At 32.7% G+C, this 13,570-nt stretch overlaps 1 protein-coding gene across 3 annotated transcripts in view; it reads right to left on the minus strand.

Annotated features, from left to right (window-relative positions):
* Nucleotides 1–903: 903 nt before the first annotated feature.
* LOC121131777 (uncharacterized) overlaps nucleotides 904–13,570 on the minus strand; it is a 34,094-nt gene continuing 21,427 nt past the window's right edge. The window contains exons 2-8 of one of the 3 annotated variants that reach the window (XM_071894031.1): nucleotides 6,745–6,893; nucleotides 6,520–6,602; nucleotides 6,388–6,448; nucleotides 5,653–6,104; nucleotides 5,380–5,592; nucleotides 1,326–1,926; nucleotides 904–1,273 (exon numbers count right to left, since the gene is read on the minus strand). In XM_071894031.1, the coding sequence (XP_071750132.1) occupies nucleotides 1,128–1,273; nucleotides 1,326–1,926; nucleotides 5,380–5,592; nucleotides 5,653–6,090 (1,398 nt within the window). In that variant the 5' untranslated portion in view covers nucleotides 6,091–6,104; nucleotides 6,388–6,448; nucleotides 6,520–6,602; nucleotides 6,745–6,893 and the 3' untranslated portion in view covers nucleotides 904–1,127. Of the gene's footprint in view, nucleotides 1,274–1,325; nucleotides 1,927–5,379; nucleotides 5,593–5,652; nucleotides 6,105–6,387; nucleotides 6,449–6,519; nucleotides 7,598–13,570 lie in introns of those variants that run through there. The other 2 variants (XM_071894032.1, XM_040727156.2) reach the window with 2 other exon arrangements.

Here is a 13,570-nt window from a genome sequence, read left to right on the forward strand (position 1 = left end):
TTTTGAAAAAAAATTTAAAAGTTTGTTTGGAGCGAATTTTAATTTCTTAGGTATTCGTAGGTTCGAAGACTTATCGCCTTAGTTGTTATCCTTGAGTTACTTTTGCAGTGAGGCGTTTTACTTATGTCCTTGTGATTTCTGATATTCCAATACTGCTACAATCAAAATCAATTGCGTATTTCAATGGCGTCCCATGTACTGTCACGCTTTAATCAATTTCAAGAGAAAAAAAAACTCTAGAATGGGCACTCGGTATAGCATAAAAGCTTTTCCTAAATCAAATTAAGTTATGTAATTTAATTTGTTCAAAAGCTATGGCCAATTATGTATTTTTAGTTTTGTATGACCTTGAACCCTCAAAATTTAATGCTCTTTTACTGTGATTATATGTAATCTTCGTATTAAGTTTGATTAAAATCTATTTGTAACTTTTGGTGTATTACTTGTGACTAAGAAACAAACAAGCAGAGGCATAAAAAAAAATATATATATAGTTTTTTGGATAAAAATTTCAAAAGTCCATAGCTATTCACAGAAAATTATATTTTTTGGAAAGAAAATAGAATAAAATTTTCTTGTTAAAGCAAAAATTCGTTGTTTTTAGGGGTAGGGATACAGCCCTCCAGCCCACACCCTGTGGATGCTCCTGAAGCTATATAAAAGAAAAATGACGACTGCTGTATAGGCTACAGAAAAATATTTTCTCTTGTGTACCATATCCATATTCCATGGTATGAACATAGTACATACATTCATTTGTACTTTCGAGTACACCGTTATTATTATTGCATTAGTTAAAATGAAGAATAATAGAGAGCGGACTACTAATATAGTATAGGAATTCCTACGTATATCTAATAATTGTTTTATTTTTATTTTTCCAGATAATAAATAGAGCAAATATTTATTTATTAAGTTGCATGAATATATTCTTTAATTAATTAGTATTTAGATATGAGTATGTATGTATGATAATTATATATTAGTTAATTTGATTGGAAAGCCTAAAAGTCTAATTATGATATAACAAATATACATATTTGTAGGTACATAGAAGAAGGAAATGGATTGGCTCTAATCCAAAGATCTTACTCTGGATCACATCATCGACATATATACAATAGGTACTATGTTGCGTTGCTCTGACCTTTGTAAGATCGTCTCATTTCGGCTGGAGTGGGTTTCATATTCTTGACAAGGAGGGACAGATGAGACTCGTTCCGTTTGGCGTAGCACTCTGCAATGATCCGTGCCACGGTCTCATGAGGCAAACCTATAAAGATAATTAACTCATCATTTGATGAATAAAAAAACCTTCTTCTTACCCGTGAGGTTTATCCCATTCACTTCTTGTATGAGCTGCCCCACACGTAGACCCCCTGTTCGATAGGCAGCTCCATTTGGTTGTATGGCAATGATTCGAGGGAGGGATTGCAAAGTGTTGACTCCACCTTCAATGGCTATGCCCAGGGATGGAGAGCATTTGATAATGGATACGATTTGATTGTCGTGCTCAATAAGGGTTGTGGGTCTATTTATTTGGGCTCCAGAGGAGGAGGGAGGACGAAAAGGAGAGGAGTCAAGAGCCCTTGAATGCGAAGGATTATTTTGCATCTCATGGTACTCATACATATGATGCCGATGCTCACGTGTCCATGGAGTAAATTCTTCCTCTTTTTCTTCAAGAAGAGTTCTTCTTCTCCTTAGTCGACTACTCCGTACTAGTGGGATATAATCCTGAGTTCGACTAATTGGGGCAGGAGTATTTTGATAAATGGACTCTCCTCGTGGGAGGAAGGAGATCTCTTCTTCTTTGTCTTCCGGGTACGGAATCCCTCCTCCGTATCCACCTCTTCCCCTATATCTGCTGGAGACATCAAATGGAAGAGGTGAAGAGTACAATTCTCTGCTCGTTGCAAAAAATCCCTATAAAAAAGATGGATGAGATCTTAAATTTAATTTGATTGATTGCAAAAAAAATTGTAGAAAGTTAATATAGGTAAGCATATAATACTAATTGTCTCCAGGCCTTCGTCATATGGGAGCAAAAACTCCTTTGTAGCATGTATGTACATGGAGTCCATCATCAAGGACTATTCATTTATAACAATAATAATTAATAATTCCTCTTTCACAATTTTTCTCCCTATAAAGAAGAAACAGAAATTGCTCGATCTATTTTATATGCTTATATACAGTGGCGTAACTAAGCCTTGCCATTCGGTGTAGGAACAGTCAATAGAAAGCAAATGCGGGGGGATATTTTTGGGGGTGGTTTTAAAATAATTAATAAATGATAATTGATATCTCCTATTTCTTTCTTTGGTTTCACCCTTTCTCCTAAAAAGATATAGGGAGAAAAAGGCACGAAATCAGTTATCAACAGTTAGCCAATTCATCTTCCCAACCTTAATTTAACTGTAATTGTTGGGATTTGTATACAGCTTGCCATCAAGATCTTCTTCGAATTCAACCAATCAATGTTGTTTAGAAGACTGATTGAGGAAAAATAAGCGGAAAAATCGACAGCTTACAACAAAATACAACATTAATTTATTTGTTTATAGGTAACACCTTGTTTTTTTTCTCCCTTTCCAATTTTTCAAAACCTCAGTGTCGGCTTGATATACCAACACCACCACTGGTTACGCCACTGTTTATAAGTATTTAATGTATATGTATAGTATGTCCAAAAATTGATGGTGGTTTTAAAAAAAATAATCATGAAATAACCTAAACAAGTAATTTTTTTTTGGCGAAAAACTTTATTTACTTCCCAATATGACAACCTTTAAGCTTAATATATTTTTTATGCGTTTGGGCATCCCTTCATACAGATTATTCAAAGTATATGGAGAAATTTTTTTCCAAGCTTTAGTCAGTTTTTTTTTTAATTCATCCTCTGAAGTTGCTGGCGTATTTTCATTGAGTTCCCTCTGAACCAAGGCTGAGAAATTTTCAAAGGGAGACAAATCATGACTGTTGGCAGGCAATGTGCCTTTGCCCCAGAAAGAATCCAAGTTGTCTGAACACCACTTTTGTGCCTTTTTGGAGTGGTGAGCAGGGGCACCATCCTGCTGGAAAATTGCTCTTGATGTGTCAGACAACATTTTCTTCTTCGAAAGAAGTTCCAGTTTCTTCAGTACGAGACAAAGCTAACATCAGAGACTTGCTGAGGATCTCCGTTACGTAGTTCTCGGCCGTCATAGTTTGGTTTCGTGGAACCAGGTGAAGATCTGACACTGGCTGGTGGCTGATAACGACCCAAACCTTAATTTTCAGAGGAAATTTCATAGTTGGAGTGGATTCCACATCTCCCTTATCCCTTGCCCAACCCCGATCTGTTTGGAGATTTGGTGCATGAAATAGCTCAAATGGACTTTCATCACTGAAGAGGATACATTTCCAGTCATCTGCAGTCCAATGTTTTCGCTCACGACAGAATTGAAGCTGGGCCTTCCTTTAGTTTTCTGAAAGTTTGGGGTGCAGACGAGGTTTGTATGGCAAAGCGTTCAAAGAGTGCCTCAGGTAGTTGTGGACAGATGACTTGGATATTGGATAGCCCTTTGAAGCCAATCTTGCTGCAAGTTTCCTTGTGGATTATCTCTTTTTGATCAAAGATTTTGAAATCATCAGTTGGGGAACTTTGCTAATTTTTTTCTTCCTTCCTCGACCCTTCTGATTTGCAAGGGCTTGTCTATCCTTCCTTTTCTTACACCAATTCTCAATGGTATTCAGAGGAATCTATCACCTTTGAGTAATGTCTCTTTGGCTTGATCCACCCTCCATCATGCCAACAGCCCTGTCCCTGGTCTCCAAGGAGTGCTCACTCACCCTTTCGGATATTGAATTTCAACTAACATCCTGTGGTGTTTTCTGAGCCCTTTTATAATGATGTATGATGCAATCATCGAAAATTATTGCATCAGAGAAATTCAACATTGCCTAATGATTGTATTAGCCAAATTTCATTTCCTTCCGACCAAAAATATTTTTTTTAAAACTATAAAACGGATATTTTTAATACCCCCATCAATTTTTGGACATACTGTAGAGTCTTCAAATGGAACATTCTCTCTAAGGAAGCAGAAATTGAATTCCTAATCCTAGACCACTTAAATAAATAAGACAGAGAAATTAATGAATTCTTCTTTGTCCAATAAAGACCAAATAATGAATAAATAAAGAAAGATGATAAAAACAGCAACGAGAACATTCTTTTCGTGATTGTTTATGAGCCACAATGGAATCCATGTTGTACATACATTAGAATGTCCCACAAAAACATGTAAAATTGCAGTAATAACTTCTTCATCGACGCATGGGTAATCTATACAAAATATATTCTCCGCGAGGTGATGTGACAGTATGTGGTTTGAGAGCACAAAATAAATATGTTCAAAATAGTATTCCTATTATAATTATTTTTCTTAATTCATCCAAATATAATTCATATTATTATTCAGGGAGTTGCATTATTTTGCCCATCGTTTTGTAAAGGAAATAAAATAAGTAATCAACGTTCATGCCCCATAGCAAAATGATTGGGTGATTTTCCTAAGGACGACTTGGGGCTATAAAATAAATAAGCGTAAAAAAATTTTTAACATTCAAATTTTGCCTCTTTTGTCTGAAGATGCCTTTTTTAAAATCAGTTTTACAATTCGCTTTTCTCATAAAGCGATTTTTTTGTTGATATCGACAAAAATTATCAATTTAAACAAAAACCACCTTATCAATATTTGTTTGAACTAATGATTTATGCAACACTTTTATTTCCCTTCTAACTCCACAGACTCCTTGAATGACCCCTTTTAGTTTAATTAAAAAGGTAAGTTCTGCGAAAGTAATAAAAATTTGCATACGTCATAAGAATAAAATGATAAAGTTACGTAAACTATGGTATAATAAAAAAGACACCTTACGAGTGAAAAGTATACAAATAAAGGAAGAAGCAAGCTAATAAATGTGTTTTGTCACTTGGTTTAAAGCATTGGAGAGCCCATATTTTGATTTTGAGAAGAATGGCGGCGTTAGAAGGAAAGGGGAAGGAAGTTTAGTATTTTGAAATCAATAAATTTTATTTTGATTCTTGATTGTTTTTTTTTTGGAAAAAGATATTTAGGATCTTGTTTTTTTTTCTTTAATAAATTATTGGGGAATTGGTGAAATAGATCGATTTCCAACTGTTTGTTCTACAAAAAGTCGGATATTTTATGAATATATAAAAAGTCTCAGGGTTAGATGTAAAAAAAAGAAGAGATATCAGGGAAAAGAGATCATTATTTTTTTATACTCGAAATCTCTACTATTAATGGAGAGGAAATGGGCAATTTGTAGGGTAGCAAGGGCTAAATAAACAATGAATCTATGACTTACTAAATGATTTCTTGAAAGGGATGAGTGGCCTTTGAAAAGAAAAGATGGGCGTGACTCACAAGGTTGTGATGGAAACAATCTTTCACTTTGATGGATCAGATGCTGTGAAGACACTCCTAATGGCTCATTGTAAGATCTTGAATAGATTATACGATCCCAAATGGGCAAATCTGGAAGACGAACAAGTTCTCGTAGCTCTGCAAAAAAGGAGGACTGAAAAAAAGAGAAAAATAGTTGATCAAGAATTCCATTTATATAGAGCCATCCCCTAACCTTTTCCTCGTCCCCCAAGAGTTGAAGCAAATCCTGAGCAAATGTTTCCACAGAAATGGTTCGATCCTCATACTCTGAGATGGATAGCCTTAGTGAGGCAAACTCACCAGGAGTGAGGAGAACACGAGCCTTTTCAAGAACCATGCTCCATTCTGGGGACTCACTTGAAATAAAGTGAGTCCTCACAATTCCTCTGAGTCCACGACCATTACCGCACTCTTCCCCTTGAGACTCTCCTCCTCCACTCCCTTCTTCACCTTCCTCTTCTTCTCCTTTTCCGTCCTCGGACGACTCTGTTCCAAGAAGACTTGTCCTCGAGTCATTAATGAGGCCCCTTCGTCGGACAGTTAGAGAAGTTTTGAGAGAGCCTGAGAGGTTCAACGGAGGAGGAATGGTGGGTAAAGGGGGTCTCTGATGTTTCATGGACTCTCCGGCCATAGGAGTGTAACTCTCTAAGATCAGAAAATAAATTAGTAAACAATAATATACTGTTGCACGATTAAAATAAGCTTAGGGTCAAGTTAGTAGGAATGTAATATATATATGGGCCATTCTACGAGAAGACGGATATGCCTCAAATTTGGTATGTGGCATCATTGATAGTAGACTTACCCAGAAATGAAATATTGGATCCGTATATCATTCCAACTATGAGTTAGATTTAAAGCTTAACTTAACTATTTGTAACTTTTTCTTTTACAAATTAACTTTGATTTACATAATATCCATACTAACCTTGTCTAGAGTAATTACATTGGATAAAAATATGGATTCAACGTCTCAAAATAACTTCCAGCTAAAAAATAAGTTCTGTTAATTATGATTATACAAGTCAACAAATTTTACACTTGAATTGAGATGATGTACCTTAAATTGCTTTTACTTTGAGAAACATAAAAAAGTTTTTTTTATAATCAGAAATTTCTTGTTTTGTGGCCTGAAGTCGGGATCTAGAGAGAAGATTTTAGGATTTTTTGAACTAGGGATATTTTTGTATCGTATAGAGACCAAGTAGAAATAAATAAATAAACATCTTATAGAGTACTTATTTTGATTTTTTTTAAATGTATCTTATTGGGATGATAGACGCACCAAAGAAGCAGTATATATAGATTATGTAGTGTTGTCTTGATCCTTATTTAGATATAAGATTGCAACGTCCAGCTCGGTCTTGGTCCGGTCCGGTTCAGTCCTGTATATCTGTCCTAAAACACGTCGTTAACTTTATTTTATCATGCAACCTTTCTTCCGAAAAGAAACAGAAAAAAGAAGAAACCAGAAATCATCTGGTAGTTAGCCAAATAAGTCAATCATACCAACTGATATGTATTTTTTATGTACTCTAAACTATCATTGTTATATTGTTTATCCTGAATTTTTAAAATTAATTAGTTACATATACATAAATTACATATTTCGTAACATTAAGATCCAACATAGTATTTTATTCGAAACTGCACTATATATACACAATACTTATTAATATTATAAGAAAAGTGTATTTATACATTTGTATTTGAGAGCCAAAATTTCTTCATAGACATAATAAAATGGTCAATATACGAAGTGTGTTCAATAGGTAAGTTTATTTTGTATTTTTGTGGGAAAAAATATTTTATTTATTCATCAATATTTATGATGTCCCCTTCAAAGTACTCTTCCTAGATACAATACACTTGTGTCGACGCTTTTCCCAATCCTCAAAGCATTTATCATTAGCACTTTTCGTTATAGCCTTGAGCTTTTCCAGTGATGTAGTTTTTATCTTCTCAATTGTTGCAAATCTCCATCATTTCATAGTTTTCTTCAGTTTTTGGAACAAAAAAAGAGTCACATGGGGCCAAATCCCGTAACTGAAGCATGATTGTGGTGTTGTTCTTGACCAAAAAATATATCTCCAGTAAAGATAAGTGAGCAGAAACATTATCATGATGCAAAAGGAATGAATTGTTTTTCTACGTTTCCACAAAAACGTTTTCTTTGTATTGCTTCTCAGTAATTCAAGATAATACTCGTTATTGACCATACGACGATTTTCAAAAACAGTCTTCTTCTCTGCTTCAACGTTTTCATCTGTTTTTGACGTGCTTGAGCATCTTTTTGGCCATCTTGGAAGAGTTTGTACCACTTGTAGTTTTTTTAACCTCAGCACAGTTTCATTGTAAGCCATTGTCAACATTTCAAGTGTTTTGGGCGCTTAGTTTCATTGCTACACAAAATTTGATGGAAATTCTTTGATCCATGTTTTTCAATAACAAAAAATCACTGATCACGTTATGCCTCCCACAAACAAACTAAACATATTGTATAACTGAAGCAGTATGCCTATGTTTGTGGCAAGTGTACTAAGATAAAAAAATAAATAAATAGAGCATACCAAATACCTGACTTCTTGAATATACATACCTCGTATATATTAAATATACGACGAGGAATCAACAATAAATTGTATTCATCTCCTTTTGGAAACGTTGTATAAGTATACAATAACTTATTAATTCGTTTATTTATCAAAAAAAAAGTATTACGAAATAGCCAGGGCGTATAAAGCGAGACGAAGGAATCGATACCTGACATCAAAATACATAGTGTACTTTGTATCGCCAATAACACTAATAAAGTCTGATACTTGATGAGGTCACTCAATTTTATTTCTTCTTTTTTAATCAGTTCCATTAGTGCTGAAACTCCGAAGGACCGACGGTCTTAATGACCGATCCTAAGGACTGAAAGGACCGGGCTTAAGACTGCACTTGGCTGGACCAAATAAATATGGACTGACACAACACTAAGTTTATGAATCAAAGCTTTCTCGGGATCTAGATATAATATTTTTTGAAAATTATTTTTGTATCTTCTATGAATAGGAGAAAATGCCTTGTAAATTAAAAAATGACGAAAAATAAATATTTTCTTTGTAAATCTAATAATTTCCTCATTTTTGATCACAATGATGGAAATTATAGTTTTTTGTACTGTAAAGACATACAACTATTAAAACATTTAATAGTTATGTAAGATTTGTTGCTTCGATTAAGAAAAACAATCTAGAAAGAGAGAAAAAAGGAATTTGAGTTTGGAAAATATATATCTACAAACTATGTATCATATTAGTCTTTCAATTAGATCCTTCAAGGTAAAGAAATACCAATACATCATGTAGAAGTAATGTTTAAACCCCTTTGGCGCGGGGAAGCATTATAATATATATATATATTTAAAAGATATATTGTGTTCTTCAAGTCAAATAGCTATATACGAATCTATATGCGTCAAAAAAATTGTCTAGATGATAATTCCATTATTTTATTTTTGTCAAAAACTTGCCAAGTCGAAATTGACGAAGAAAATTAGAGAAACACTTTTTTGTACTAACTTAGCAAAAAAAAGTATACAATAGAACTTATTGGAACTGTACAGAGGAACACAAATCTCCCGTAACTTTTTGCGTACTTGCAAAAACAAAAAAGTTATGGAGAATAATGACATTGAAAAAAAACCCTTGATAACTGGTTTATTTTTGCTAATATTACAAAAGTTATTTGATAAAATGTTATAGATATTGAAAAAACAAGATTTTATATTAGAGTCTAAAATTTTATGTCCAAAATGTATTGTTTTGTGGATTTAAAAAAAATTAAAAATCCGAGGCATATATTGCCAAAAACATGGGGTTTGAGAGAGCCGATCGGAGTAGAAGATTCTAAAGGCATTTAGTAGATGCCACATCCAGATACGTTGCTTTTAGTATCAAAATACCAAGAGTCTATGGAAAGTAGTGGACTTTGGCTCTGAGATTCTGAGGTTCATAAACTCTGAATCAGAACGTCAGCTGAAAAATTTATAACATATTGTAAATATTTTTAGAAAGTATCATCGTCCCTCGGATAAGTTATAGGTAAGGAAATTCTGTATTAATGTAATTCTTATTATAACTTTTAACGTTTTGTTAGTATTTGTGGCCATTTATCAATATTATTTTCTTGTATGTTCTATTATGGACTCATATCATTTTTATTTTTGCTTCCAATATTGTTAAATGAATACTTTCATATTTTTTTTCAAATTGAGCCATAACAAAAATGAACGGAAGAATTGGTCCATCTCTCGATGCTAATTTTAAGCTAGAATAATTATTTATATTGCAATAATGCAATTTCTCCAGGTATTTTGTTTTTGATATTTGATTGATAAAATGTAATAGTTAATAAAAAAGACCACATAAAAAAAATCACTTTTGACGAAAATATGAGAAAAAAAATAGAAAAAAATTTGAAAAATTATTCCGAAAATGACATATATTTCAGTTAAACAAAATTTTTATTCGTTGTATTTATCTGCAAACGATTTTCTAGAAAAATTTCTATAAAATTTTCTTGATCCACCAATATCCAATTTTTTGTACATAAAAAAGCGAAACTGCATTTTTTACCGATTTCTTATTTCTTATAAACTTTCTAAATTTTGAATAAATTTAGAAAACTTCCTAATTCGTATAGTTTTTTTTTTTTTTTGAGACGCCAGTCACTTTTTGATTTGTAAATCAACCCCCTATCTAGTCTTCTTAATCTCCAAAAAAACGGTATTTGTGTTTCGGATATAGAATAATCCCCTTTATATGACCCCTCCAAAAACTGACACCCCAGTTTTAGCCTGACTATCTAAAGAGGCACCCTTGCAAAATTTCCACCTCCTAGGTTCAACGACGTGAGCACCTATAAAGAACACACAGCGATACACAAAATCTATTATATATATAACAGATTGTCATGTTTCTCGAGGTATAAGAAATTATGAGCACACCATTTGAATCGAAGGACAAAAAAAGTTAAAATTTTAATTAACTATATTTAAATATAAGTATGGAACTTTAGGTATTAATGGTGCAGCATACTATTTTGACAATATTGGTATACTTAGAACAAAGACTCCAGATAATTAGTGCTAGTACATAGTACGAACAAACATTTTAATAATTTTGCATGGTATGTTCAGAAATGATGAATTGTAATAAAATTGAAACCATGGGTACGATGGTGGGTTTTTAACATTTAAAGAGATGTCTTGTTTTACAACTTTCAAACCTTTTATAGGATATACTTGTGTTGTGTCGTATTGGATCTGGTACCAATATAAGTTTCAGTATTGGTTGGTGGGGGTGGGGGGGGGGTGAAATGAGAGGGATTACGTCATCCACAGGCGAATTTTTTTATGAGGTTATGAAGTTACGAGTATTACTTTTAAATCATTTGATTAAAGTGTCATTTTAAATACTTCAGTGCACTGGTACCACTATAGTAACGATAAAGCAAACTGCAGTATTGTATAACTCTTGAGAAAATAATATAAATATCTATAAGTAACACCATCATTATGACAGGACGGAATATACAATAATGGAGGCTTAAATTATGTACATAGGAAGTTCTGTCCTGCGTACAACGGAATGCATAGTACAGAAATCGGCAAAAAAGTCATTTGTTGTATATTGTCTTGGTTTTTATTTTATAAAAATTAGTTGATTATGTCTCCAAGGTACAATTAAATTCGGACTCATCTAATCTGGACTAAGCAGTCTATAAGACAACTTTATTCAATGGCAAAAAAAAAATATAGGAATATAAACATTTATCTCAATAAATAACTACAATTCTTAACAAGAGAATCACAAATCACAAATAGAATAAAAAATAAAGATGCCCAAACTGTGGGTTGTATCACTAAAACCCATAATCCAATACAACCCGGATAAAAGAAACAGATTTTCAGAAAAAAGTTGATCTTATCCGGGTTTTTTATCCGAATAATACTAATTTTAATTTAACCCACTTATTGTGACAACATTGAGCTGGAGCAAAAATGTCACTATGTGTAGGTTTATAGTCGGGACTTATACTCGGGACGAATCGAGTTCCACTGAAATATGTAATACTAATTATAAGATTCGTATCTGAGAAAATGTTGTTTTTAAACGAATTGTTCTCTTGCCTGGATTTGACTGTAAATAAAATTGTCCTTAAAAAGATGTTGAGGTCTTTTAAATAGTATTGCGTCAAATTGAGAAATTATCAACTCCACTCAAATTAAGAGTCGATTTTTAATCACTCAAAAAGCTACATTGTACTGAGAATTATTCTTTATGTTTTGTAAGAAGAACAAAAATGACCCAAAATTAACTGGTAGCCAGCAAATTACGTCATTATATGCAGAGGGCATTTATTTAGTAATATTTACAACTTAATAGGAAATACTAATAAAACAGTTTCAATAATTTTGCAATTTGATAATTTAACACATGTTTATCTTCATTTTATCTCTCAACCTTTTCTCTAAAACGAGAAAAAAAAGACACAAAATTAAGTGGTAATTTCCCAATTAAACCCCTCTCTCCAACTATTGAACTTTCTCTATTCAATAGTAGGGATATTCGCAGTTTCACAAATCCACATCGAGCTTAACAAATCAACCTTCTTTAAAACATTAATGAGGAAAATAAGGATAGCTATATCTACAGCATATCATCATGTTAATGACTGATTGTGTCATATGAATATAATCAGTATATTCTAAAGTATAGTTTAATTAATGAGTATATTCAGGAGTGAAAAAAGTTTGAGAAACCCTGTCCTAACTCTATGATCTATGAAGTTAAGTTTGTCTGTTTTTTTGTCTACAGAGAGTGTGCTATTAGTATCATATAAAAGCATGCCTACTTGATTAAAGAAATAACAATGTAGCAACGAGCGTGTGTAGCTAACACTCAGCCCGACATATTGAAAAAGAAAATAATAATTATTATAGGATAGTCTGCTTATCAACGCAACGCTAAATAACTCCGAGCAATGCCAACTATTATAATTAAAGTATTAGATTCCATCTTAAATAATTTGTATTTAATATATCAAAAATGCATTGTGAGATTAAAGCAAAAACTTTTTCATTAAATTCATTAAAGAAAGTATGTCAAACAATTAAATATAATATGTATTGTATAAGGGATCCAAAGCACACTTTTATAATCGATATTCTATGTATTTAATAGGCTTTAAATAATTACAATATTTTTTCAAATGGTTTTTTAAAGTTTTCAGAACAGTGCATACATTGGTGGGTACATTTTGAGACAGACATGATAATATTGGTAGTAGGTATATTGAATATTGCCTATAAAATAAGTGGGTTTTGTTCATAAGTTCATATAATAGCGAGATGTAGGCTATTATTAAAAATGACTACCATAAAAAAATAACATTTTTATAAAATTAGACTATCATTAAAAAGTATATTTTTTTAAATTGCTAAACGACTACCCTAAAAGTTCATTTCGAGTTACTGGCTACTGCGCTCCTTAATTTTTGTATTCTTATTTTTTTACAAGAACAAGAATTAGACTGGTCAACCTTCAAAAAATTATCTATATAACCAGAACTCTATTCGAGATCAATTTTTGCAAGTCCAAATCAAGCTTAAGTCTACCTATTTCCTAGTCAAAGTTGGGTTTGAGTCGATATGGTTCCGAGTCCAGAATCGAGTAGTATAGCTCTGAGTAGATAAAACATTAGGTTCAAATAAATTTGATGTTTAATTTTGAACGCAATCGATATAAAAAAATACCCCCATATAATAATTAATTATTCTCTAATCGTCCCGGACAAGAAGCAAAATGATACCATTTGATACATGCTAGTGTTGTTTGGAATACCAGTCCTATAGTGATGTCGAGGTACTGGCGCATTTAACAGAGTAGTATATGTAGCTTGTCCAGTTCCCAACTAAAATGCCCTTTTATAAAATGAAAACTCTCCTTCATTAATTCAACACTCCAAACAAAAATCCTTGCCCCCTCACGACATTCTTTTTAAACCACGGACGTATCATTTACTAGTCCCTGCTCGAAAGATGTTAGCTCTGGACTTTT

This window comes from Lepeophtheirus salmonis, chromosome 1 (genome assembly GCF_016086655.4).
Source record: "Lepeophtheirus salmonis chromosome 1, UVic_Lsal_1.4, whole genome shotgun sequence".
In the NCBI taxonomy this organism is placed as follows: Eukaryota; Metazoa; Arthropoda; class Copepoda; order Siphonostomatoida; family Caligidae; genus Lepeophtheirus; species Lepeophtheirus salmonis.